The sequence below is a fragment of the Balaenoptera physalus genome (genome assembly GCF_965194825.1).
Source record: "Balaenoptera physalus genome assembly, chromosome: 11".
In the NCBI taxonomy this organism is placed as follows: domain Eukaryota; kingdom Metazoa; phylum Chordata; class Mammalia; order Artiodactyla; family Balaenopteridae; genus Balaenoptera; species Balaenoptera physalus.
This window is the reverse complement of record NC_138896.1, coordinates 2,583,925-2,611,337: the sequence shown is the minus strand read 5'-3', so window position 1 is coordinate 2,611,337 and position 27,413 is coordinate 2,583,925. Positions and strand designations below refer to the sequence as shown.

Genomic DNA, 27,413 nt, shown 5'->3' with positions numbered 1-27,413 from the left:
GCTCGGGAGGCGGCGCGGGGTGCTGAGGCCAGGCCCCCCCCACCTCCGCTTGGCGCGTCCTCTCGCCCGGAGGCGGGGAAGGCGGACGCGGCCGCGGCCTCGACGTCGGCGACCGCGCCGCCCGCGAAGGGAAGCGCCTTATAAGCCGCCGCTCGGCCGGCCCCCCGGCTCTTCGCCGCGCCATCCCGGAGAGCGCGCGGAGGCCGGGCCGACCCCGGACAGGCCCCGCCCGACTCCGGACAGACCCCGGCGCCGGGCAGGCCCCCGACCAGCGCCGGCTCCGGACAGATCCTGGATCTGTCCGGCTCTGGACAGACCTCGGACGGACCCCGGCCCCGGACAGACACCCCGGCTCCAGACGGACTCCCCGCCGACCCAGGCCCGGGCGGGCGCGCCCCCTGCCGGCCGGGGCATGCTCGGCCCGCGGCATGGCCTCGGCGGTGTTTGAGGGCACGTCGCTCGTGAACATGTTCGTGCGGGGCTGCTGGGTGAACGGCATCCGCCGGCTCATCGTCAGCCGGCGCGGCGACGAGGAGGAGTTCTTCGAGATACGCACCGAGTGGTCGGACCGCAGCGTGCTCTACCTGCACCGCAGCCTGGCCGACCTGGGCCGCCTGTGGCAGCGCCTCCGCGACGCCTTCCCCGAGGACCGGCCCGAGCTGGCGCTCGCGCCGCTGCGCGAAGGTGGGCGCGGGCCTGGCCTGGGGGCAGGGGGGCGGGGGGGCTCCTTTGAAATGCAGGGAGGGGGGTGCAGGGAGGGGGGCCCAGGAGCGGTTATTAAGCGGGGATGGCGACATCCCGGCCCCGGCACGGGACAGGGACCCTCAGACCTCCTCCCGCCCCCGGGCGGTGAAGTGCAGTGGCGGGAGCGCAGGAGTCGGCGCACGGGGCCCGAGGCCGGCCAGACGGGCGTCCTGACCGTCCCCAAGGCGGGCCAGCGCCAGTGTAGGGCGGCCCCTGCGACCCCCTCCGCGGCCGCGGCCGGAGAGGCTGGGGGAACGTTTGGGAAGAGTTAAGGACAGCGTCCAGCTGGGGCCACGTCGTGTCTGGCAGCCCCCTCCGAGGCCTCACCCGGCAGGGCCGCGCCTCTTGTCCCCGGTGACCGACAGCCCGAGTGCGAGGTGCCACGCGGCCTCCGTCCCTCCTCGGGAGGGGCCACCAGGGTGGGTCCGTATTCGAGTTTGATGAGCCCGGAGGCCTCCTCCCCGGCCTTGTGACTTTCCTGGCTCGCAGGGACTGCGTGGCTTCCCGTTTCCTCTCCTTGGCCCGCGGGCTGGACTTTGGAGGCCGCGCAGAGGAAGCGAGAGGCTGAAGCCGAGGCGCGAGGACTGGGGTCCCCCCTGCCCCCTCCCACACACACGCGTGACCACCTGCAGCGCTGAGACACTTCCCAGCGCCTTCCTCTAAGCAGATCCCTGGGGCCCTTTTGGGGGCATTTACTGAAGCTGCCCATCTGCCTGAGGTCTTGGGATAATCTCCACTCCGCCCCACGCCCCCCCTCCCGGGACAGCTCCCACCCCAGTGTGTGAATTATATGGATAATTAGCTCATTCTCATGACACATTCTCGGGCAGACGCGTCACTTGGAAAGGCTCCCAAAGCCAGCAAGTTTGCAGGCCCTGCTCCCCAGAGTCTCACTTTGATGGCTGTTCTGGAGGGAGTTTAGTATTATTTCAAGCATGGCAGCAGTTTACCTTGATCTACTGTTTGGGTGTGTGTGTTGTTATATTTTTAATTTATCAAATGGATGCCCAAATCCGGAAAGCTTAGATGAAGGAACAGCTGTTTATTCAGTGACTTACATCCTTTCTGGAACAAGGCGGGCCATAAACAAACAGGAGCCCCTGAGAGCTGGTGGAGGGCCTGCCCTCCCCCCATACCCTCCCCCCCCCCGCTCTTCTGCCCTCCCCCTGCCCTCCCCCATGCCCTCCCCCTGCCCTCCCTTCTGCCCCCCGCCTGCCCTCCAGGTCTCACTCTGTCAGAGGACCCAGCTCAGCTGGGACTCCAGGCTCCCCACGTGGCTCCGCCCCTGTAACAGAGGACCTGACACTCACTTTTCTTGTGCGGACTGGAGTGCACGCTCAGTGTCCAGCAGTAGTAAGCCCTCCACAAATGTGGCTTTTGTTGTCACCCTCAGCGGCTTCTGGTGAGGGTCACAGAAGGTGGGGAGGAGGGCGGAGCTTCGGTCGCCTTGGGATCTGGGGAGGAAACCACCTTGCGGGAGCAGGAGGGTTAGGCTGCGCTGTGCACGCGCGCGCCCTGGGCTCTGCACCCCCCCCCCCCCGTGCAGGTTGTGCCTGGTTGGTTCTGGGTTTGCGAGGTGTCAGTGCACTGAGTGCCTCCACAGGGTGGGCCATCCGCAAGGAGACAGGAAGAGGGTGACCGCCAGGGAGAAAACAAGGCGCAGAAGGGGTGTGATAGCTGCTTTCAAGTGTCTCAAGGGAGAAAAATCAGCAAGAAATGGGTATTAGGCTTGGTGGGGGGCATGCGGGGGGGCAGTCAGATGAGGACCAGGTTGGGTGTGAAGGCCTTTCGAACAGCCCACGATGGACTGTGGGAACGTCTTCTCGGCTGGAGTCCTGGCCAGAGGGCCTCCTGCAAGGCCAGCTCAGCACCCTTGGAGGAGAGGAGGTGGAGGCCCCGGGGCCGGAGGAGAGGCGACATTAACCCTCTGGTTCCTGGTTCTCTTCCTGGAGGCAAGCTGACCCCTCCCCCAGCACCACCTGAGTTTGTTGTACACCCAAGGGAAGGCCTTTTCCTTCCTTAGAAGGAAGGAAAGTCCAGGGAAGTTGTTTGCCAAGTAAAATACATCGCCATAATGCAAAAGAAGAGTTCACCTTATTTCCAGGTGGATTTACTATTTGCACAAACAGATCGTCTGGACATACAAACCGTACACACAGAAGGCATCCAGATGTGTGTGCTGTTTTAGAGATGCCAGGTCTTCTCAGTGTAATTCCCATCAGATTCCCTCAGTTTAAATCTATTGCATATTTCTGGGCTTGGTTACATTGGGCCGCTCATCTCTTTAAAAAGCTTTGCAAGTCTAGGTTTGAGAGCTCGTGCTGGCAGTAGGCTGGTAGCTCTTGTAAATGTAGGACTGAACACCTCCAGAGGGTGGGAAAGCCTTGGGTCCGACTTGCATCTTTGACTCTGCGTGCAGTGAAGGGGATGCTGAGCGCTTTGTCTTGGTCCCTGGACTACTGCAGTGGGAGAGTGTTTCTGTGCAGAGAGTACTGTTCCTTGATTCCGCACACACACTGGTGCTAGCCTTGGCTGTCTGTCCGTGGAACGTGTACGTTTCCTGGTGACACGTGCGCAGAGATGTTTAAACCCCTGCGTGGAGTGGTGGCACGGGGCTCACTAGCCCACCTCTCTGGTCTTCTGTTTGGGCGAGGCCACCCTCAGGACTAGTCTTGCTTCTTCTATCCTTTTCCTTGGCATCTTGGCCTCTCACCTTATGCTCTTCTGCGTCTGGATCTGATACACCCGTCCTTCCTTTCTTGTCCCCCTGCCTGGGGGAGGGAGGTAGCTGCTTTCCGCGCATATTATCTCTGGGGGACCAAGGTGTCTCCTTCTGCTCTTTCCACACTCTGACACAGGTGTGGCCGAGTCTTTGCCTTAAATCCCCTTTACATAATACTTAGCATGGTTCAGGGCTCCTGACCAGATGTGGCAAGGTCTCTTGCCTGTTACGTCTCTCGTCTGGGAAGGTTCACACTTTAAAAGACAAGCATGAAGAATTTCCCCAATGACTGTTTGGGGCTCTTGGATTATTTTGATCCTTTTTTAAAAATAACACCCGTTTTAGGCCTTATGAAGTCATCACTGTAGAAACAGATTCTATTTCCAAAGTAGTCAGGTGACCTTTGATCCCTGATTACTGTCAAATCAACACTTTGGTTTTATATTCACTCAGCAAGTATCTACCAGATGCCTCCCCTGCACCAACATCTTCTAGGTGCTGGGGATGCAGCAGTGAACAAAACAGACAAACCCTGCCCTCATGATTCTATATTCGGGGTGGGGGAAATCCAATAATAAACAAGATAAGTTAAAAAAAAATGTTAGAAGGTTCTACACCTTCAGAAGAAAAGAAAAGGGAGGAAGGAGAGGAGCTGTGACTTGCAGGGGCAGGGAGGGGTTCACTTTCAGATGGGCTGGTCCAGAAGGGCTCGAAGGAAGTGACCTGTGAGGAGAGACTGGGAGGAAGTGGGGAGGAAGCGATGTGGGTGCCTGGGGAATAGCTTCCAGGCAGTGGCCAGAGCAAGTGCAAAGGCTTTGGGGCCGGCGTGTGCCCGGTGGCCCGGAGTCCTGAGGGGGCCGTTGTGGTTGGAGGGGAGAGAAGGGGGTGGAAGCAGTGGGAGATCAGGGGTAGGGAGTGGGCAAACCACGCTCCGCGTGGGGCTCTTGTCGGAGGTGGAGAGCTTGGAACGGGAGCGACCTGGTGTGAAGGGCACTCTGGCCGCTGTGCTGATCATGGCTGGAGAAGGACCAGGGGGAGCCGGGGAGACCGGGAAGGTGTGAGAAGTGGTCAAGCATGGACGCATCTAGGAGGGAGAGTGCAGGGTCTGCGGAGAGACCAGATGTGGGTGTGGGGAGCCTTGGGCGATGCAGAAAGTCCGCAGGGGGAGCTGACGGAGGGCCCAGCTTTGAACACGGTATTTAGCGTTTTCTCCAAATAAGGCCCCTCCTTGAGATCCTGTGCGTGGTGCTGGGGTAACGTCTGTTCACCCCGTCACCGGGGACGTGGATCTGCCTGCGTCTTCATAGACCTTCTGTTAGACGTGAGGTGGAGGAGCAGAGGCGAAGGCGTCCGGCACCAACCAGAGAGGCCTGGGCGCAGGTCCGCCAGCCGGGACACCCCGCCTCCCCACGGCTCCAGGGGACAGCGCTCTGCTCCCAGGCCCTGCCCTCACGTGGACGGGGGGAAGCTCTGCGCTTCCCCGAAACAGGCGGGGGTAGATCGCCGTCTGGTCTGGGGGTGAACTGCAGAGCCCCGAGTTTCCTTTCTTAGTGAAAGTGGCTGAAAAAGAGCAGAGGCCGCCCACAGGTCGGGGCAGCAGGTCAGGGGGACAGAGGCCGCCTCTGTCCGGCCTGACGGGCCCTGCAGTGGGCTGGGGTCCTTCCTGTCCTCCCCCCTCACAGCCCAGCCCCCATGCATGGCTTCCCTGGAGGGGGTCCTGCCCCTTCTAATGGGGAGAGGGGCAGTTTTCACTTCTCTAGGGCATTTTCGGTGATCTCTCTGATTCACAGACCTATTTTTGAATCTCTTCCATATATAGGGCTGCCGGGCTCTGCCGTCTGCCCGGGTCTGGTGCTGGCACCGTCCGCCTCCCGGGAGCCGGCTGTCTCCTCTCTTCCTAAGGTTTTATGTTTCTTTCCCAGACCCGCACCCTGCTGTCGCTCAGGCTTTGTTCCGAGTTCCCTGTCCGGACTCTCCTTCCTCCGTAAGTGACGGCGTGCTCCGTGGTCCCCTGGTCTCATCCGTCAGAGCTCAGGCCGTGCCGTGGGCCCAGGTGACTCAGGCTAACGCCCAGTCAGAGAAGGAGCGGCCAGAATCTCACAGAGGTTGTTCGTTCTGGAGCTTCTAGGCCTCGCTTACTTCCCACCGGATCTCCAAGGGGAAGCTTGGTTCTGCATCTCAGCACCGGGACCCGCTGGTAGCATCTGGCTGCCCTCAGGCTGGCCCCCAGGGACGCCGTCCTTTTCTCTTTTTAAAACAAGTCTGGGCCTGGTGTGCCTCCGCTGTGTGTTTTTATACACACTTTTCCAAACGGCAGGAGGTGTTTCTGGTCGGGAGCAGTCAAAGCTAGGGAAGGTGGGCGTGCAGCGAAAGGTGGCAGCAAAGCCACTGAGGTACGAAGCAGCGTTGGGTCGGTGTGCCCACTCCGTGAGGCTCGGTGTGGAGCTGCAGGGCGGGGCTGCGGAGAGCTGGCCGGGAGTGATGAGCCCCACAGGCGACCACGGGCGCCCCAGGCCCGGCCCCTTGGTGCAGGGCGTCCTGCAGGGGCAGCGGCCGTCAGCAGAGTCGATAGGGGACAGCGAGTGAGGACGTGGCGTTACCAGGGGTTGACGTTGTCCCACTGAAATCGTTTTTATTGGTGTTTCTGTTCACTTTCACTTCCTTGGGTGACAGTAGACATCCACCAGCCTTTTCGGTCATCACCACCGAAAAGATGGTCCCCGTGTCCCTGAACGGGCCTGAGAAGCTTCCCCCCACCGCCACCGCCACTGCCGGGCCCTGGATCCAAATCCTCCCCATGACGGGGGCAGGGAGGGGGCCGAGGAGAAGGGCCGGGCGCCTTTCTCTTCTGGTCGGGCCTGGGCTCCCTTGAACCGTGGCAGCACAGACAGGACGTGTCCTGTGTCACACAGAAGCACAGACCATGTGCCGCGACGCTGTCCTCCAGGCAGACCCCACGGGGCCCCGCTCCTCCCGCCCCGACGTGAGTCCTGCTGGTGAACACGACCGCCCTGCTCCATTGCCGACTTACACTGCAGGTCGTGCTGCACGTTGAGGAAGAGGCACCTCCGTCGTCCTCTGCTGGTGTGTGACTTACAGTCAGCAGGAAACACGACGAGCAGCATTTGGACCGAGGGTGGGGGGAGGGAAGGAGCGGACGTGGGATTAAGGCTCTTACTACGGTGCCTGCTTGCCACCAGAACCCGCCCGCTTCCTGCAGGGGAAAATCCAGGCCCTGCGAGACTGGCTGACCCGCCTGGGGACACGAGGTCAAGGCGGGAGGAGGTTGGGCTAAGCGGCCGAAAGCACCGAGCACCGGCTTTGGGACCAGGCAGGTGAGGATGCAGTTTCGGGCTCTGTCTCCTGCTCCCTCCCACGTGACTTCAGGCAGGTGGTTCAGCTCAAGCCACTGCTGCAGGATTGAGAAGCTGGCAGGGGTGGCATTGCATGGCCGGCCGCTGTGAGCGCTGAAGCCGCGACAGCCCTGCTGGACGTGTGAGCACCGTGTGCTGCAGAGCTTCTGCCCTTTGCCCTGGATAGGCGGCGTCCCCTCACCCAGAGCCCTCCCGGTGGGGATGCGGTGCCAGCCCCCGGGTGTGGCCTCCAGCCTCCCGTCCTAGGGAGGTGGGGACGGCGATGGCGCCTGAGAGCCCGGGGAGGGGGTCACCCCGATACCTCAGTGGGCTTTGCTGGTCCAGAAATTGGGATTTGGTGCTTGGCGTGGGTCAGGCTCGGGGGCAGTTTTCCGGGGCAGATGCTCTCTGTGTATTTTCTATGAGAAATAGAGCTGCCACGGGGGCAGAGCCTGGGTGGAGAGCCGGGCCCCCCTTGGCCCCCAGGGGTGTGTAAGGCTTGTCTCAGCCCTCCCGCGCCGCTCTCGCCCTCACCCCTGCGCTGCTCCCTCCTCGGGCCTCCTGCCTGGAGAGGCAGGTTCCCTGCTGGGTTTTCCTGGTGACACCTCCCTGTGTCCATCATCCTGGCCAGCATGTGGAGGCAGGTCTTGTCGCCCTGGTGCCCCCTTCGGGATTGAGTGCTTCCTGTTTTGAGAGCCTGGGACGGCTGGTGTTTATTCCCTAAATTCCTTCCAAGTTTTAAGGCAGACTAAGGCGGAGTGAGTGACTCCTTAGCCGTGTTGAGTCTGAAGCTTAGTAAGGAATTCTGCTTGTGGTGGGAGAAGAGCGAGGCAGCCGGAGAAGGAGGGACTGGGGGAGGGAGGTGGTGCGAGGCGGGCATCTCACAGGCCTGGGAAGAAGCGGAGGACAGAAGTCTTACCGCAGGCCCTTCCCGGGGCCTCCGGACCCGTTATCTTGTCTCTGCTCTTCTTTCTCCTCTGCCTGCTTTCCCTGCCCTGCCTGCTTCTCGTCCTTGGCGAGCCGGCGGGGAGAAGTTCCTGTCCATCAGTGTCGCCTTGGGCATCACTGGGCCTGGGGAGGGCGATGGGGGCAGGACCGAGCCTTGTGTGCAGCGGGCTGGGCATGGGGGCAGAGGGTGGGACCCCCATGGATGGAGCCTGTGAGGTCAGAGTCGCCACGGGTTCCCAGGGAGCGAGGGCCGCGTCGCGATGCCTGAGTTCAGCAGAGGATAACCCCCTCGGTTACGCTCTCAAGCTCATCGCTGAGTGTGAGTCCTTGCTGGTTTTATGTTGACTACCTATTTAGAGAACAAGTATTTGGGAAGTAATCATTGAGGATTTTCCTGGAAATTTTGAAATATTTTATTTCCAAAATTTGAATGATGCTCAGCGTTTAAAGAATATATATCTCGTGACAGTGCCTTCCTCACCTTGCCCGAGCCGTCTGCTTCTCTGGGCTCTGCGTGGATGGACTTTTGAACTATGCCTTCTTTGGCTCAGTTGGAAAGTCCACATCACAGAAGCTTTTTCCCTGGGGTCTGCCGTGGGAGTCTCCTCTTAAGGGACCAGCATCCTCTGGGTAACGGACACTCCTTTCCAATTGACCCGAGAAGCCTCTGTCTTCACTCCCAGAATTACAGCGGCAGAAGGCGGTCAGCCAGATTCAGCCCTGGGTCTGTCCCTGGAGGCTGGGACGGTCACCAGAGATGTTCAGTTCGAAGCCTCCACCCACGGAAGTAGGACGTGGGACCAGGTGTCTGAGGTTAGGACACTGGTCTGTGTCTGCTCTCTCAGCCTGACCTTTGTGCTGATACAGTTTGGGTTCGGTTTGGGTTCCGAGAATGAGTCCGGTGTTTGTGTTTGTATAAAGACCTAACCCTGGAACTGACAGAAGCTCGTTTGGAGTTCTCCATTTTCAAGGGTAAACTAGTTTAGACAGAAGGGGTACCCTGGCTGCTCAAGGCTGAATTTCAACCCCCAAAGGGATGTGAAATGACATACTGAAATTTACGTAGTCGTGTTATCAATCTTATGGTTTCAAATTTTTGACAGTTTTGGGCTATATCTGGATAAATTTCTCACCTCACAAATTGTGTAGAATGAAATTTTTAAAAATTGAGATTATATTAGTGATGATGCTTTATCAGAAATTAGAAAATTTCCTGGGGCTGTGAAGTCTTCTGAGTCAGTTTCCTTAGAACTTGGGTGTGGCAGGTGGACCGCATCCCTTCCCTCCGTCCTCGCTGGACTGCGTCCCGAGCCTTCCATGGACTGCTGGCGCCTCCTGCTGGCCGGCCCTGGAACGGCAGCCTCATAACCAAGGTGGGGGGTCTGAGTTTTTCTGTCCAACTGCAAATTTACAACCATTTTATCTGCTTGAAGTTTTTAGAATCACGATCTCAGATAGTAAAACTGAGTCAAACAAGATCCCCACAGTTTTCGTTCAGTCAACAATATTTGGAATACAAAACCTAAAAGTTCTAGATAATCCTAAATTATTGTACGTAAGCACATTTTTGAAAGTGAAATTTAAAATAGTTACTGTAAACAAGTGACATTTGGAAAAGCTCTGGCGGTCATCAAAAGCCAAAGCTCTTGGGGCACGAAGGAAGAATACAGCAGGTAGAACAGAAAGCCCCCCGACTGCCTGTACGTCGCTGGGGGTCTCCGTACGCCGTCTGTCCCGGGCAATAACAGAGGCCCCAGATGTCGGCTCTGCTCACACCCACGCCTCGTGCCGTGTCATTTTGAGAATTGATCCTGGTCTTGGGTGTTGCCAGCAGGTGTCTCGGCTTCCAACAGTTGTGAACTTGAGAAACCTGATGGGGGCGGACCTCAGTGGGTTTTGAGACATGAAATTTTAAAGGAAGATTTATTTCATTTCTGCACTGTTTTGGGTTTGTTTGAATGTTTTCCTTCCGCATTTAGTACACCTCCCTGTTTAATGGGAAACACCTTTAAAACAACTGAAGGAGGGTGATTTCCAGGCCCAGGAGAGGCGGGAAATGTGGGTGCTGGCGTTTGAAGAGGGCCAGGCCATTGGAAGCCCCGTAGCCAGTGGTGACCCCTTCCTGCCCTGATGTGGGGTGAGGGAGGGGCTCTGTGGGGCCCAGGTAGCCTTGGGGGCCGCCCGTAGGTGGATGCCAGTCAGCCCAGCTGAATCCATAGCTTCACGAGTCTCCACCGTTGATTCCCTCCCCAGGGAAGAGGTGAGTGTCCTTGTCATTCACGTGGACGGGTTTCCTTGGGGAAAGGAGGACACACCGTGGGAACGCTGATCCCGTTCGCCTTGGTTGTCACCCAGAAGCCACTATGCCACGGGGAAATAAATTATGAAGAAGGGCCCCGAACCAAAAGCCAAAGCTTGAAAAACCATCCCCTGTCACTATGTTCTTGCAGGAGGGATTCCAGCATGTTCTTTCGCCATTGAAATGTTTTCAGCCCCTCTTGTTTTGAAGCATGTTTTCATTTCCAGAGAGCACCATTTGGCTTCTCCTCAGAAGCATAAAGGCAGGTGAAAGGCAGCGATAAGGTTGCAGCTTCCACAGATAGAACCAAACAGGGTGGCCGGCAACTCAGTGGGTTTGATGCCACCTTGGTCTTGGGCAGCTCCCCTGTGAGGCCTGTGACCTTGAGCCTGCTGGCCGGGATCCGGCTGGGGTGACGCCGAGAAGCATGGGATGCAGTTGGCACGCATAGGCTGGTGGACACACACAGATATAACTTGTCCTTGACTCTGTTCTCTTGTGCAACTTTATTCCATCAACAAACGGCCAGCGACCAGTGAATCCCCTGTGGGTGTCAGTGTCAGTGCCAGGCCCTGTGCTGACAGCTGACCGTGGGCACCTCCTACACTCAGCTTCCCAGGTGGGCTGGGGGAGGCCACAGCGGAGGGAGCAGGTCTGCTGCAGAGCGGTGAGTGCTGCAGAGGTGGGGTGGATGGAGCTCTCCCAGAGCTCAGAGCAGACCGAGTCCCGCCTGGTGGGTGGGGGGCTTCACAGAGCCGAAGGCGTGTCCCACGCGGCCTTTAAGGGATGCTGGGATTTTCCCACTCGAGCCTGGAGATGGGGGAAGGCCAGTGGGAATGGGTCCCCCAGCGGCAGTGCTGTGGGCGTGGGGGCCATATTTTGGTGGCTTGGACCCGTTCCTCGGGGTTGGGATGAGGATGTGGTAGTCACAGAGCAACGGAGCTGGTGAGGTGGGTGAGGCTGGGATCCTCAGGGTCTGTGCGCTGAGCCTAAACACTTACATGTTCCCAGAGGCCTGACCAGGTACTTCTTGCCTTTCTCTGCTTCATTCTGGAAAGCAGGTCACCAAGAAGATAGGGTTGCCAGATAAAGTACAGGACGCCAAGTAAGTTTGAGTTTCAGATAAACACTGAATAATTTTTTAGTGTGTCTATCCATACTATTGCATTATTCATGGTTTATCTGAAACGCACCTTGAACTAGATGTCCTGCTTTTTACTTGCTAATTCTGGCAACCCTAAAAGAAGATCAGCATAGAGCAGAATGTATTTATTTGACTGAATGGTACCCTTGGTGGTTATAAACCCAACCGTGGGCTAAACATGCTTTAAGTCCTAGAAAATGGGTATAAATATGTTATATGCATTGACCAGACAAGAGGCTAATCCTATAAATTGTCCTTACAGAATACAAAAACACAACTACCGTGTCATAAACTCGAGTGATTTAACACCAGTGTGCTAGATGTAATAAAAATTGAAACATGACAGTAGTTTTGCTTGTTTTAGAATAAAGAAGCTTTTTGTGGGGATGATTTACATAATTGTCCTGTCTCTAAAAACAACTTTTCAGAGTCCCTCTTTTCCTCTGTAGACTTGTCCATAGCAAGCAAGAGGTCACAGAGGGGTGTGTGTAAGTGTGTGCGTGTGTGTGTGTGTGTGTAATTCTAAACAAGGAACTCAGGGCTGAGACTCTGGCACCCTGGTGTTTTCCTTCTCCCTTCTCGCTGCCCCCAGCCTGCAGGGTGGTGGGTGGGCCAGGCAGCCTAGGTGAGAGGGGAGGAGGTGGCCCGGGACCCTCTCTCCGGCGACGGCTGGGGAGTCGTGCTGAGGTTGCCGGCGCAGGCTGTGTGGACCGAGGCTTGGGGTCTTTGGCTGGCTGCCTGGGCCCGTGTGGCTTGAGGTGGGGTGGGCAGATAGCCCACTGAGAGGCAGGCCCCCGGGTGGCCAGGTGAAGGTGCACCCGGCCTGTGCTCCAGGAAGTCCAGGGACCAATTCCTGGCCTTGACTGGACATTCCTGACCCCTGCTAATGCGAGGGACCCCCTGCTCAGCCCAGGTCTTCAGAAGTGCCCTCGCCCTATGTCTGGGGCGCCCCTGGTTTCCATGGACCACGTGTTCTGGGGCCTCTTAATTTCAATCACGTAGTTTAGGAGGTTAATTTTAACACTACGTGGACTTAGTGAGCTGCCTGCAAAATGAACAACCCTTTCACCTGTAAAACAAAACCAGAACTTCTGAAAACTGGGATTCAGTGACTGAAAATAGTTCTGGGATTTCAGCCTCTGGGGTTTGGTCGTAGCTCGCCGGGACCAACATCCTGGGTCACGTGAAATGCCCTTGGGAATCTGACTTGCTCCATCCCTGGGAAGCTGATGTGTAGAAGCTGTGCTGGGAAGGTCTGTGCTCTGCACTGCTCAAAGGAAGGCAGAAACGCACCCCGAGTCTCCGTGCCTCTAGCTCTCGTGTTTTAGAGACAGAATACTGCACTTTTTAGTAGCCAGTCGAGACTTCCGGTAACCGGAACGCGGGTAGAAGCCGATTCCTGGAAGGTGCTGAGTCATGCCCACGCTGGTTTTCTCTGGGTAAAGATGTGATTTTTTTCCCTTCCAAAGCCGGTATCTAAATGACTTGTCTAAACATAGGCTCCGTTTCCAGGGGGCCTGTGGTCATCTCAGCTGTGTCATTGGGGGCTGGTGGGTCCAGCCTCCCCCAGCTACGGCCACCACGCTGGCGGGGGCTGAGCTCTGGCCTTGTCCAGGGTGTGGATGGAGCGACCCGCTCGGAGAGGCCTCTGATGGTCTCCCTGTGGCTTTCAGACGGACGGCGTCCACTGCAGCACACGCGTTAATCACTCATTGGGTCGTTGAAACTTAAAACGAGGTTGAGAGCCGGGCTTTCAGGGCAGGGCTGCGCCCACGTGAGGCCGAGTAAACTTCCCAGGTGTCTTTCGTGGAGGGCGACGCCGGGGTGGCGTCCCCGTCGCGGGATGCCTGTTGTCCTGTATTTAATTCGGGAGCACACTTCTTGGTCTGTTTTTCTGACGGAGGCGTTTCTGTCTCAATCCCAGGGCTGGTCGCCATAAAGGACGCCCACGACATCGAGACCAGGCTTAACGAAGTGGAGAAGCTGCTCAAGGCCGTCATCAGCATGCCACGCAAGGTGGGTGTGCAAGGTGGGTGCGCAAGGTGGGTGTGCAAGGTGGGTGTGCAAGGTGGGTGCGGGCGGACGGTCGGGGCCGGGGCGCGCTTCCTGGAAGCGTCAGGTGGGGTCAGGTGTAAGCCCAGGGAGGGAAGGCTCCTTGGGCTCTGGGGGCTCCGGTGCTTTCTCCCTGGGGAGGAAGCGGAAGTGACGGGCTCGCGGTTTACTGGAAAGTGAGGGGAGACGGACGCGCGTGAACGCTGGCGCAGACCAGGCGCGAACTGTTCCCACTGTCCCCCTCCTGTGGGCCTCGAGCCGCCGGAGCACCTGACAGGTGAGTGGGGAAGCGGCCCCGTCTGCGCTCAGTCCCGCAGTCTGAGCAGTGCGGGGCCACCAGCGTCAGACGGGCTGCCTCGCGGGAGGAAAATGTCTAGGAATGAACGTGTTTCTTCCCAGTATTCCAGGTCAGAAGTTGTGCTCACCTTCTTTGAAAGATCTCCCCTGGATCAGGTGTTAAAAAATGACAACGTCCATAAAATTCAACCCAGCTTTCAAAGTCCGGTGAAAATATCAGGTGAGAGCCACAGGGCCACCAGAAACCTTCCCAGCCCACTGTCCACGTGCTGGACACACCTCCCGCCTTGGGACCCAGAAAGACAGCCCAACAGAAGGATGGAAGGAGCAGGGGAGGGCCCGTTGCCCGATTTTTAGGAAACGGTGTGTTTCTACCTACTGACCTGCAGTTTACACTCTTCCTACTTCCAAAGCGAGTTACCTGGCGTATAAATGGGAACGTACTTAAATGGTCTATGATGAAAGCATCAGTGAGGCATTTTGAAGTGAATTACTGGAATGCGTCATCCAGCCTGCAAAAATAAGAGTCCACCTAGCGCAACACTGACTTTGTTCTTGGCTTTAGGGCGGGGGCACAGAAAGGGACACACGGTGTAGGTCTCCTTAGCGTGGACGCTGGGTTGAGCCTTCTGGCAAATGTCAGCAGCGCTAAGAGGGGATGGCCAGCCGTCCTGCGGGTCAGGGGGGAGCGAGGGAAGCCTGGGTTCAGCCCGGTGGCAGCTTCCTCAGATCTGGGCCGCACGTGTGGTTACAACATTAGACTCTGTTTTTGCAGTGCTGTTGGCAAAGCCTCTGAGGGGCATTTTGTAGGAGAAGAGGTCCGTCCTGGAAGTCTCAGGTACCGGGCTTCCCCAGGCAACTTGTCTGGCCTGAGTGAGGTTGTGTGGGCGTTTGCCGGGCGCAGAGGGGATACAGCTCAGCCAGCGGTGACATCCCACAGGCCACCTTGATGTGAGGGGAGGTGGGGGTGGGTCCCTGTGTCCAGCACCTGAGTTCTGAGTGGAAGGAAGGAAAGAGGAGGGAGTGGAGGAGGGGGACTCAGAGGGAGGTGATGGGGAAGAGTCAGCAGGTGAGGGGACCTGAGCCCAGAGCCGTCACCTGAAAAGGAACTGGGTCCCAGTGATGGGAAGATGGAGGGGGCACGTTGGGGTGACGGCTGACGTCACTGGTATAAAAGTGTCCTTACTGAGTGATGTACCACGGCAAGGATGAGATTCCTTAATTGTGTGCTGGGGCGAGGCGGACGGGGCTGGCAGGTTCTGGGAACCCGGGACGGAAAAGTTGCTTTTCGCTGTGACCATGTGTGAGCAGGACAGGATTCGGCCTGGGTTTGCGTGTCTGCCACCTTTGTCATCTTCCCAGGAGAGCTTCGTGTGTGTCCTTAGGAAGATGAGCAGCGGGCTGGGGGCCCCTTCTTAGCTAGCGCCTGGCGTCCAGAACCTTCTCTACAGGAGGGTGAAAATGGCGGTCATCCCTCCTGACCGGATGTCCGGGGACCCCAGTGTCCAAGGCTCAGAGAGGCTTCAGAGCGTGTCGGGCTCCGTGTGCTGTCACCTGGAGCGTGGGCACCTCTGCCCTTTAGTCTTGCACGGAAGAGCCCCAGCACTGGCATCTCCATCTTGCTTTATTTCTTTCTGTTTTGCGCAAACAGGAGAACCGAGAGCCGCAGAATCCTTTCAGGGCCTGGGGTTGGTGGCAGGCGCAGGTTGACCCCAAAGGCCCCAGCGCGTGAGAGGGACAGCCGGCGCTGCATACAGGTGCTTCTGATGGCGACAACCTGGCGTCCCCAGCCTCTTAGTGCCTTGTCTTTATTGCTGATTCGGGTAAACGCACGACCCAGGTTTACCCCAACGTGCTGAAAGGAAGGAGACAGGATTGAACAGGGGTAGCGCTGGGGTCCCACGTCGGGGTTTTAACTATGTTATTGTGTTGTTTCGAGGACTGAGGACAGAGGTTTGGGGTCCCTCCTGCCCACGAGCCCAGGAGGCCTGGCACGCGGGTCTGGGAAGGCAGGGCCTTGGCCTCCCCGTGCAGGCCGGGAGCCCAGGTCCTGGGGACATCGCAGGGGGCAGTCCCTGCAGCCACCGCGGCTCAGCACGGAACACTTGGTGACACAGGGCTGCCTGACAGTGGGGTTGGTAAACAGCTATCACAAGTCAGCTGCAGAGAGCCTGAAGCCTCGTGCCAAGACCACGGCCTGAAGGCAGCCCTGCGCGGGAAGCTGGCGGGGTCGCCCCTTCCAGAGCTGAGTGTCTCCCATGCCTGGGGGTCCCTCCTCCCCGTCCGCTCTAATCAGTCGAAGGGGTTCTCCCTCTGATCTTCGCCCCCAACCTCGCTGGCTCTCCCTCTGCCTGAGCGCATGTTTCCCGTGTAAAGGAGCGTGGGGCTGGGCGGGGGAGTTCCCACGGCGTGTGAGACGTGCTTTCGTTGTGCACTGAGCGAGGAAGTAAGGATACTGAGACAAGGATGTGGCAAATTCAGAAACACTTCTAATGGAACCGTTCCTTACAGGAGCGCTGCCAGCCCCAGAGGGCCTGGTCCCGTGTGGGCAAGCCCTGCTCCTCCGTCTGGGCCCATATTTGCGCTGCGTATGGACTCGGGAGCCCCCAGGCGCTGGGCCTCAGGACCCGCAGAGCCGGGCGCCCCGAGGGCCGAGGCTCCAGCAGCCCAGCCTCTCCCCGGGATGTGTCCTCAGTACTGACATGGGCCACCCGGACCTGACTTCCTGGCTCATTCATTTATGAATTTCTTGTCATCCTGGGCATGTCAGGCTGTGGTCACTCTGGCTTTCCATGTCACCGTCGACCCCTCTGCTCCAGGCCCTGGGCCTCCTGCTGGCTGGGCCCTGTCTCCTCCCTCCCCACAAGCCCTGCCGTCCACGTCCACTCCTGTCCAGCTAAATTCCACTCGTGCATGGAAACGGCCGTGCCCGCTGTCACCCCCTCCCCCAGACTTCTCAGCACCTTCTCAAGCCTCTGATGTGGCTTCCTGGGAGGTGGTGCCGTGGCGGACAGCCCTGACCTTGGCCCACCCTCAGGCTTCCTGCGGTGACCTCTAGGTTGACCGGCTAGGGGTCAGGGGCTCCACTAGATGGCGCCAGACGCCCATGGTGTGAGAACCAGCCGCCCCCGGGGCCACGATTCCGGCGAGTGCTCTGGCCTCTTAGGTGATGCTTTGGACCAATGCAACCTTAAACATTCTTCATCTCGTGTTAATCTAAAAGTTTATTACCAAGTCTAGGAAAACTTAAATTTAGTTTTCTACACCATGGCCGTGTCTGTGCAGCTTAAAAGAAAGCATAATCCTCAGCCTTGGTCTGGCTGCTTGGATTAATTGATATTGGCCCCCAACATCATAGTACTCAGGTTTGGGAAGGCTGGAAATATAATTTCAGTTTTTAGTAACCAGGCATCTGTACGGTCTTAACCTTAATTTTCACCACATGGGGAGAGTCCTGGTCTCCAATTAATGAAAAGGCATGGCTTTGGGTTTTGTTCCGTTGCTGGAGACATTGAAAGTAAAATAGGAAAGGGGATCAGAGAGCGTGTGAATGCTTTCAGGGCTGAGACTGTCCGCAGAAAAAAAAGAATAGATGAATTAATGAACTGAGTTATGGTGGCATATGGGGCCTGTGAAAACAGGGCTGCAAGTAAAAAAATAGCAAATCACCACCAGCCAGACACTGGTCATTGTTGCAGGAATGACCACAGGTAGAGGCTGAGATTAGTGGGTGAAAGTTTAAGGAGAAGCAGGATTTGCCCTTGCATCTCCACCAGGATAGTTCTTAACTACACAGAGAGAGATAGTACCCTCATTTTGGAGAAAACCTCCTGACCCGAGAGATCCAGACGACATCCCAGGAATAAGTAAGGCCTGTGGGCATCGCACTCCTGATCTGATGCCCGAGGGAAGCAGCGTCCCTGCAGTTTCCTGCCGGACCGTCCACCTCTGTCCAAGCACAGAAGCGCCAGGCAAATTGAGGCACAGTCAATGAAAGACTCACCAGCCCGCGTCCCAAGTGTTGCAGCCAGGAGAGATGAGGCAAGACCGAGGCCCTCGAGGCCGTCAGGGATCATAGGAGGCTGAACCACCGCCTCTTCCTGCCCCGAGGGATCCGGGCCGGGCCCAGGACAGACAGAGGGACATGGGTGAAACTCAAACGCAGGAGGTTTTAGTTTAGAGTATTGTGCCGATGTTCATTTCCTGGATTTGCTTGTCGTACCATGGTTATGTAAAATGTTAACCAAAGGACAAGCTGCTGAGCAATCTGTGAAAGCTCTATACTGTTTTTGCAACTTTTCCGTAATTCTAAAATTAGCTCCGAAAAAGTTTTAAGAAATAAGAAATGGCAAAGCAGGACTCTTCTTCATGTGAAAAAAATTCTGTATGCAAAAAAATGGCTTGAAAAGGAACTATTTCATGGAACTGGCCATGTATGTGATTAAAGTCATTAAATGGACCAGTGATTTTGGCTGTAGGTACTAAGCTGACTTCTAAGAAATTCCCATTTTCAGTATATTTGAAGGTAGGCTTCAGATGCTGAAGTTTTTCAGTAAGCGTAACATTTCCTTTGGTTCTTTTTATTTGGGTGACCCAACAGATATGAGGACATTTGGAACAATAATTACCATTTACGAGCCCCAGCATTTGTTAGATTCTTATAAAAACCGTCTCATTTAATCCACACCTGTGCCCCTTAGGATAGCTGGATACTGTTATTCCCATTTTACAGACTAAAAAGCTAAGCAAGGAGTAACCTGCTTCCCACGCGTAAGTGGCAGAAGTGGAGTTTCCTGGAGGGCCCAGCTGGCCTTGCAGACAATTGGCTTCTCTGCACAGACAATTAAGGAATGATTTGTAACAAATTTGTTTGGGGGGCTGGTTCCATTTTCTAGATTCCACTTTCTAGAGCTCCAAATGTCACATTTAAGAAAGACTAGGAAGTTCCTATACAAGGTGACTCCTGGCGACATTCACAAATGTTTTGCAGCACTGACGTTTGTTTTCACTTGTAGGGGCCTCCCCTCCAAATTCCCTTGGGAGGCGGTGGGAGAGAGGATCTGGGGGCTCTCAGCTGGCTGTCCTGAGGTCCCTGAGGTTTTACGTGCTTCCTGGGACAGGTTTGAGTCAGTTAATAAAAGCAGTAAAGAAAGTGGTTCTGTGCCGTTGTGCGTTTTAAATCGTGCAGCAGGGGGACCTTAGTCTCTCTTGTCGGGGTGTCGTCCTCTGCAGTGTCTGTCAGCTCACTCAGGCTTTGGTCAACATCTTCGTGCTCTTTTTGCACCTGGTGGTGTAGTTGACCCCAGAGGTTCCAAGCACTGACTTTTCGCTGGTTTTCAGCTCCTTCTCATGACTTACAGGCTGTCCGAGGCGGGTGGGCTCCGGGTGGGCTCAGCCGGGGAGAGGAGGTCGGGAAAGAGCCACGTGCTGATGCCACGTGGAGTGTGACCGACCTCGAAAGGCCGGTGAAACGAGCGCTGTCACTTCTCCAGAAAGTCAGTTGGAAATTTTAGCCATTACTTGGCAAATCCGATTGATGAATAGTCATTTTATCCTGGGGGGCAGAGGTAAGGAGGAAATCTTCTACTTTTTTTTCTTCTTTTTTTTTGTGTAGTTTCCCTAAGTGTCTTCACGTAGAGAGAAATTCAAAGAACTGAGAATCAAATACCCAGAAAGATGAAAAGTAAATAGGAAGTTACAGTTTGACTTATTAAAAAAAAGCAAATCTGTACATGGGGATAAAATAATCTAAATTATGGTAAGATGTAAGCAATAAAACAACCCCGCAAACAACAATAGCATCAGGTGCCCAATGAGACGGGGCAGCATGGGACATCCTTGTGGCCTGTGCCAGGGCCAGAGGAAGGGCTGTTTTGAGCCGTTTCCGTGCATCAGGCCCCGAGTGGGAAGATGGTGATTATTGGATGTGAGAACCCGGCAGGAGCTTAGAGTCTGTTTGAAGCACGTTTTTAAGGTGAGGTAAGTGAAGGCCCTGATTTGACGGGACAAACGCGGCCCTGAGGGCAGAGCTCGATGACCGGGGGCTGAGGTTGGGGGTGAGACAGCACACGGGGAGCGGGAGCCCTGGTGACCCTCCAGGTCTATCCTTGGGGAGTCTGTGATCCACTGAGGGAAGGGAAGGACGCACAGTCCCCGGGAAATGTCAATAAGAGCTTCCCCAGGTCGGAGAAGGGAGTCAAGTGCACTTACGTTTAAATGGACCAGATGATGTGATGGAGCCTGGGAGCTAATAGGCTCTTAGAGCTGGAAGGGTCCTTGGAGATCATCCAGGACAGTTTTGAAATTTCCAGTTAGGACACTGCGTCCAGTATCTCGGGGTTTCCCTGCTGGGCTGTGCCGTGGAGTCCCAGCTCCCAGCCCGGTGCTGTTTCAGCTGCCCACGCCTCCGCACACACGCGCACACACACACACCCACACACACACACACCCACAACCCCGCCACCACCACCACCACCGATGCCCGGGCTTCCCCATCCCCCCTCCCCTTCTAGAGCTGGTGGGCACCAGACTTTGCACTTGGAATCTAACCACACAGCCAATGTAGACACACAAAGACGATCTCTTTGTTGCCCTTTTAAAATTACCCCGAATTGTGCTTGTTGGTGAGAAGTCAGTTTCTACGTAGGATTATATGAAGTAAAAGGTGAAGCCACCCGTTTGCTTGAAAACGCACACAGATCGCGCTGAATCCTCACGGCGACCCTGGGCCGTGTTATCCTCACCTGAGACACAGGTGAGAGCTTAGAGAGATCGGGTGACCTGGGCAGAGCCCACGTCGTGTGCAGTCGTCTTGGCCCGAAACCCAGCCTCTTTCTGCTCCAGCTTCAAACCCACAGCGGGGGCGTATGGCGAGAGCGCTCGGACTGCCAGAGCGCCTTTCTGCGGGGGAGAGATGCCCCTCTTGACTGGTGTAGGGTCGGCAGGTGTGGCCCCTGGGTCTGGGCGGCGGAGCATCCTCTAAAGTGTGGGAAAGGAGGGGGTGCAGCAGGAGGAGGGGGCTGTGAGGAGATCAGTGTGAGCCCCAGACCTCAAAACTTCAAAATCTGATCCCCTTCTGAATATTTCCCTTACTGCTTTCGCTTTCAGAAATCATGAGGTCCAATGGATTTTGCTTAGCAAATACGGAAACAATCGTTATTGACCACAGTATACCAAACGGAAAAGACCAGCACGCAGCTGTGGACCCCTCGGAGCACCTGTAAGTGCACTGATTCGAGTGTCGTTTTACACACGAGGTCCCGAGCTGTCAGCCAGCGCCCGGGCCAGGTTCCCTGCCCACTCGGGGCTCTAGGAAGGGGACAGAGTTTGACCATGCGGCTGGCAGTGGGGAGGGGGGGCATTCAGGAGGAGTTGCCTGGCTTCAGGTCTGGGCTGTGCTGGGCCCTGGGGGGTCCGGGGCCACGAGCCTCCTCATGGGGGCCCGGTCTCCTGGGGTGGGGGGGGAGTGGGCGTCAGCTGCATGTTGGCCTCTCGTCGCCTCCCAGGTGGCTTCTGTGGCTCACGGGCCTGCCCTGAGCGGGGGAGGATGCGTCGGCTTAGAGGAGGCGGGCAGCTGAAGACCCCCTGCCCTCCGTTCTTCCTTCCTCGGGCGACAGAACTTGGACCACGATGGGGGCTCTAGGAGAGCCACCTCGGGCGCTGCCAGCCGTCTCGGGATTATCGGGCAGGACCCGGCCCTGGTGACGGTCCAGGCCACGCCCGGGGCTCTCCTTGCTGTGGGAGCTCAGGGGGTTCACGCCCGGGGCTGTCCTGCTGTGTGAGCTCAGGGGGTTCACGCCCGGGGCTGTCCTGCTGTGTGAGCTCAGGGGGTTCGTTCCCGTCTCCTGGCTCCTCTTCGCCCCGGGAGGGACCGCCGTGCTCTCGCAGGGTCTCCTGAAGGCTCAGGTGACAAGAGTGGACGCCTGACTCTGGGATCCCCAGGCAGCTCTGGAAGCGCAGGATCTCCCGCGGGCACTTGACCGGCACAAGCCCGGAACCAGGGGGCCTCTCAGAGTCCAGGGGTCCCTCCGCACCCCGTCAGCCCCACGTGAAAGCGGACCAGGACCGACCCAACTGCCACCATGCCTCACGCTCAGCCGGGACCGCGCACGTCGTACGCACCGTGTGTGTGCAGACAGCTCCCAGCCCGAGGGTCCCCCGAGCCAACTCGGAGCTGGCATCGTGGGTCCGAGCGTCTGCTGACGTGGATTACACGGTGACGGAAGGAGGTTCTGCTTCATGCGAGGAGCTTCTGGCCGGGCCTGTCCTGGTGGAGTGGTTGGTGGACCACCAGGGGCTGCAGGGTCCTGGCCCTGGCTCTGCATCCCAGGGACCCTTTCTGGCTCTGAGAGGCCCCGAGAGGCCCTCTGCCCCTGGCATGAGGCCAGCTCTGAGAAGGAAGTTCAACCATGAATCGTTTTGGAGGAGAAACATGGAGAGAAAGCAAGGGCTGTAATGTCACTTTTCCAGCCAGCCCGGGGCTCTGCGTGGCCAGGGCGACCCACCCTCAATCTGCAGCGCCGGGTTGGTGGGAGAGAAAGATCACGGGGAAACCTCTGCGATCCCAGGATAGCTTAACAAGGAGATGTCGGCCTCTGAGCGGCCCGGGAGCGTCTCCAGGGAACTTGGGCTTGCCGGGCATTTCTCCAGGTGCCTGACCTCGGGCAGCCCCGCAGTGATGGTCTGCTGCCGTCTGTCTCTCAGGAGGGTCTGTCTGAACACTCCAGGGGCAGGAGGTCACAGAGAGAAGCCTCTCCTGGCCACAGCTGTCCTCAGTGGTCCTCGACAGCGACTGTGTGGCCCCAAGGCTGTGGATCAACGCTGCCAGGCCCGCTGTTAGGACCTGTCGGTCCCCACACTGTCCCTGGGGGAGAGCAGCTACAGTACTCAGACCAGAGACCCCCCTGCACTCAGGGACCAAGTGTGTGTGCCTGGTGGCGGTGTGAGAGCGGGACGGCTGGGCCTCTGCCTTGTGACCCCCTGGTTGGCTGGAGGGGTTGCCAGGCTCCGGGAGATTCTGCCCAGGCCTGGGGCGAGCCCCGACCCTGTCCTCACTGGTTAGAAGCAGGGGGATTTGCCAGGCCCGCTGGGGACCACGGGGGCTGATGGGGACCCTGGACTCGGCCGAGCATCCCAGGTCCCCTTCCTTCCCCAGTTCTCAGGGGATCCGAGGGCAGGAGGGGTAGCAGGGGCAGGAAGCTGCTGGGCAGGGCTGTGTCGTGGCCGCCACCGGGCCCGTCCCTCACCTGCCCGGAGCCTTTCCCTGCACCTAAGGGCCCCGTTTGGCCTCGCTGCCTGCACGGACGCAGGGCTCCACGCATCTCCACACACGCCCGTCAGCATGGACTTAGAGGGAAACCCGCCTCCATGCCTTTCCTGTCTGATTTCGAAGCTGCCATCGCCGCCTCCTCCACTTCTCCCTTGCAACTTAGAGGCGGCAGGCCTCCCTGGGACCCCGTCCACCCCACGTGCCCCGGATGCTGGGCGGTGGTGGGGGGCACCTCTCCGCCCTCCCCCTCCCCCATCCCGGCTGGCTCCCCAGCCAGTGTAGCCAGGCCGGCGGCTATGCGGTTTGGGCGCCTCGTGCCCTGCCCGTCGCTGCCCGGCTTCCCGCTGTGGTTGAACTCCTGTGAGGTCTCAGGGCAGGGGCAGTGTGGACAGTGTGCTCGGTGGCCCCAGGCCCTCTCCGCTGCCCTGGGCAGGGCCTGCGTCCGCCCCCTCTGCCACTCCCCTTTGTTTGGACTGGTTCTTAGCTGGGGACAATGGAAAAGGTACAGGCAGCATCTGTTTCCCCTCCTGGGGAGAAGGTCCTCCGTGCACTGTTTTCTCTGTGAGGCATCTTTTAAAGTTTGTAGTCCTTTTTTTCCAGCTTAAGCAAGTGTGCTTAAGCCGAGGCTGGGTTAGGCAGGGCGTGGAAATGGTTTCCATTCCTGGGGAATCCATGTTGAGAAGATATTTAGGTCACCTCACATTTGGGGCACAAATCCTTCCTTGAGCTCTTCCCGTGCGCGCCATGTAACGCCCCACATTGAACGCAGGACCCAAATGAAGGACCCTTCCCTCCGCTAACCTCCTCTGCCCTCACCCAGCTCCTCCCTGGACGACTCCTGCCTCCTTGGTTGTGTGTGCATGTGGCCCAGGAAGCAGTCAGGCTGGGAGCTGGGACCACACGGCCTTCTTCACCCGTCTTTGCCATGGTCCACAGCCCCAGCACGTGGCAGGTTCCTGTGCCTGGTCCACTCTGTGTCCCCAGAGCCTGACCCAGAATAATCCCCAGATGGAGAGAGAAATACTCACTGTGTGAGTGGATGGATGGATGGATGGATGGATGGATGGATGGATGGATGGATGCCTCAATATTGGTCAGTGAGAGTAAATCACAGTCTCTAAGGCAGTGAAAACCAAAGCTGTGATGGCTTTGGAGTCAGGCCCATGTGACTGATCAATTTGCAATCACGGTTCCTTCCACACTCGCTCCACACGCAGCCTGGTGGTGTATGGGCCGGTGTGGTGGAGAGCCCTTCCGTGCTGTTTGATCCAGAGACCCTCCTGCCAGTGACCGTCTGCCCTCTGTCCACTTCAGCGGGGCCGGGGGTCAGTGAGCCAGCCCCGGCCTCACCTCTGCCTTCCCATTTCAGGTTTGAGAACGGCGGTGAGTTTGCCTCCGAGCTGGAGGATGGGGATGACCCAGGAGCTTATGTCACCAACCTGTCCTATTACCACCTGGTGCCTTTCGAGACGGACATTCTGGACTGAGTCTCCACTGGGCCCCTCCTCCCCCAGCTGGTGACCGTGGCTCCGCTGAAGTCCATCATGCCAGGGACCAGGCCTGCCCAGCCGCCCGCGCCCATGGAGACCCCAAGTCTCCGACAACCAGGAGTCAGGTTACGGGGGTCCGGTGCCCCTGCTGCTTCTAGGGGTCTTTGCGGCCTGTGTATGCATCCCCGGGACACGCCCCCTCCACGCCTGGAGGGGCCACAAGTGCCTGCAGGACATCCCGGGCCAGGTCTGGACACCTGCTCCTCCCCCCACGTTCCCTCCCTCCACAAGCGCACAGAACATTTTGCGTGGCATCTTGGTGAGCCACCAAGTTCTGGACAACACAGGCGGGTGTGTTCTGTCATCCAGGATTTCCCTGGAAACCAGGATGTTCAGCTTCCATTCCTGTTTTTTATCTTCTATCCAGAAACTGTGGGCTTCACGTCAGCCAAGGGAGTGTTTGCGGAAGGTTGGTCGTGAATGGGGTTTTGGCTGCGGGCACAGGGGAACCACTGACTGGTGCCCGTGTGATGAACTCTGCGTGGTGACGATTCTCCCGAGAGGAAGGAGTTCCCCCCTGGGCTCCTACGAGGGGTGACAGCACAGTGGCCCCCGGGCAGCTGAGGGTCCCCCTTCCTGCCGGTCACCAAGATCTCAGTGATATACTCGCCGTATCCGCCTGAGTGGACGGGAATCGGGAGGTCACCGAGTGTCCCCAGCGAGCCTCCCTCTGCCTTCGGGGAGGGTCTGGGCTCTGCGTGTTCATCTCCTCACAGAGAATACTAACGACCAGAATTTCTCGTGTAAATAATAGTAAATTATTGAGAATCCTAATTCTTTTACACAGTCTGTTTTTTAATCTATTTTAATTAAATAAAACACATTACTCTACGTTTATTGGTTTCAGGTGTGGCTCTTGTTATCCCTGCCCCACACGCTGCGCCTCCGGGCTGCCCCCAGCGCTCCCGTCTCATTGTCCTTTAGGAAATGTGCTGTTCTCGCCCTGGGGAATGATCTGTCCAAACTGGAAAGTAAACAGAGTGTTCTTTTGAGTTAGGGTTTCCCCTTCTCCATGCTCCTCGCTGGCAGCCACGGGAAGCCTTCTGGAACCCAGCTGCGCAGCAGATGGGCTCCCCGTGGCCTTTGCATCCCCCTCTGCTCCCGGCTGTGCTCGGTTGGGTGCAGCCTGCTTCCAAACAGGCTGTCAGGCGGCCAGTGGGGTCGACCAGTTGCCCTCTGCTCTTGGGGGTAAAATTCAGGTCTGTACAGGACGGGGCCCCTTGCCTGGCAGGGTTAGAATAGATCACAGCTAACCACCTTCCAAGTTCCAATCATTGATTCCTGGGTTTTCCTCGTTACCTACGTTCTGCAGGGGACTTCTCCCCAGCTCTGGGGCCGCAGTGATGGCAGCTCCCTGAGCGCATCTGCTCACGGGGGCTGTGTTACCCCCTCATGGCCCAGCTTGGCTCTCCAAGCCACACCCCGCCCCCAGCTTTCATGCAAGAAGCTTCACTCTTTCCAGTCAATGCACAGTGAGATCTCAGATGTTTGGATATTTGTTTTCCTATAAAACACATCAGAGTGTTCTCTGGCTTTTTTTTTTTTTTCTGGAAAAACATCTTCTAGACCCATTTGTTATGTCCCCGCACTTGAAAGATGTCGCCAACTTTTCTTCCAGAGAAGTCATACCCACCACCAGGGCCTATGCCACGGCCTCTATTGATAGAAATTGAGGTCGTTTCAAGTATTTCACAAAACAAGAAGCAAAGGATATATCTGAACACACACAAAACTCCTCATGAATAAGAATGAATTTGTAGAATAAGGTGCCTATTGATTTGTGGGAGTTTTTTTAGATGTGAAAGATACGTAGGAGTTCCTTTTATGAAGGAAATTGGCCTTTATGTCACTTAGCTTCTGCAGCCTAATACAAGCTCCAGACTTAGTGACTGAACAGTTCTGGGGTTGGCAGTGTGGATTGGGCTTAGCCAGGTGGTTCTGCTGTTGGGGCTTGGGCTTGGTGATGCTGGCCGGGCTCACTGAGGGAGAGCTGGGGTAGGAGGGCCTGGCGGGCGGACCGTCATCTCTGCATCCCCTGCCCTCCATCCTCCAGCTGGCTAGCTCGGGTTTTTCGCACTGCGACTCACCATTCCAGGGCAGACAGAGGCCACGCCCCAAATTGCAGGTGCTTTTCAAGTCTGTTTCCATCCCATTTGTTACCTTCCCAGAGGCTTAAGCCCAGAGTCAGTGTGGGAAGTCAGTGGGCACAGGGAGGTGTCGACAAGTTGGAGCCATGTTGCAATCAATTCACCTCATCCTGTAAAGGCCTGATCTTAAGTCTCTGCTTTAAGAATCTGGGTTTATCACTGTAGTCCCTCTTGGTGGTAAAGCCAGGTGCAGTGTAGGATGGGGGTAGGAGAGTTATGGTCTCCAGGCCCCCGGTTGGGTTTGGAGCAGCTGGTCACACAGTTTCAGGTCTAGAATACAAGCTCCTTTCCACTAAAGTTCATTTTTTCTGAAGAGAAGTAGGTCTGGCTAGAGCGATGGGGCCCTTGAGACCCAGGGACAGGGCGGCTGAATGCAGGACACACCTCCTTTTGGTGGTTTTGAAAATATATTTTTATTTTCTGAACAGTTTGCTTTCCTTCTCTCTTCTTTTTTTTAAAATTTATTTATTTATTTATTTTTGGCTGTGTTGGGTCTTCGTTTCTGTGTGAGGGCTTTCTCTAGTTGCAGCGAGTGGGGGCCACTCTTCATCGCGGTGCGCGGGCCTCTCACTATCGCGGCCTCTCCCGTTGCGGAGCGCAGGCTCCAGACGCGCAGGCTCAGTAGTTGTGGCTCACGGGCCCAGTTGCTCCGCGGCATGTGGGATCTTCCCAGACCAGGGCTCGAACCTGTGTCCCCTGCATTGGCAGGCAGATTCTCAACCACTGCGCCACCAGGGAAGCCCTGCTTTCCTTCTCTTTAAGGGAGCTTAATGACCAGGTATCCCCTCTGGTGTTCCACCCCACCCAGCAGGAAGGGTTTGATTTTTGCCTGTTTCAGCTGCAAATGTGTTTAATGGAAACAGACAACATCAAAACTGGGGCTTTGAGA

The 27,413-nt window shown here is 57.0% G+C and overlaps 1 protein-coding gene across 1 annotated transcript; it reads left to right on the top strand.

The window, feature by feature from the left end:
* Positions 1-117: 117 nt before the first annotated feature.
* PXDC1 (PX domain containing 1) lies at positions 118-25,214 on the top strand. Its single transcript, XM_082413231.1, has 5 exons — positions 118-684; positions 13,135-13,226; positions 13,662-13,779; positions 20,667-20,778; positions 24,197-25,214. Exons 1-5 carry the CDS (start codon positions 429-431, stop codon positions 24,312-24,314), a joined length of 696 nt encoding a protein of 231 aa, XP_082269357.1. The 5' UTR covers positions 118-428; the 3' UTR covers positions 24,315-25,214.
* The last annotated feature ends 2,199 nt before the right edge of the window (positions 25,215-27,413 follow it).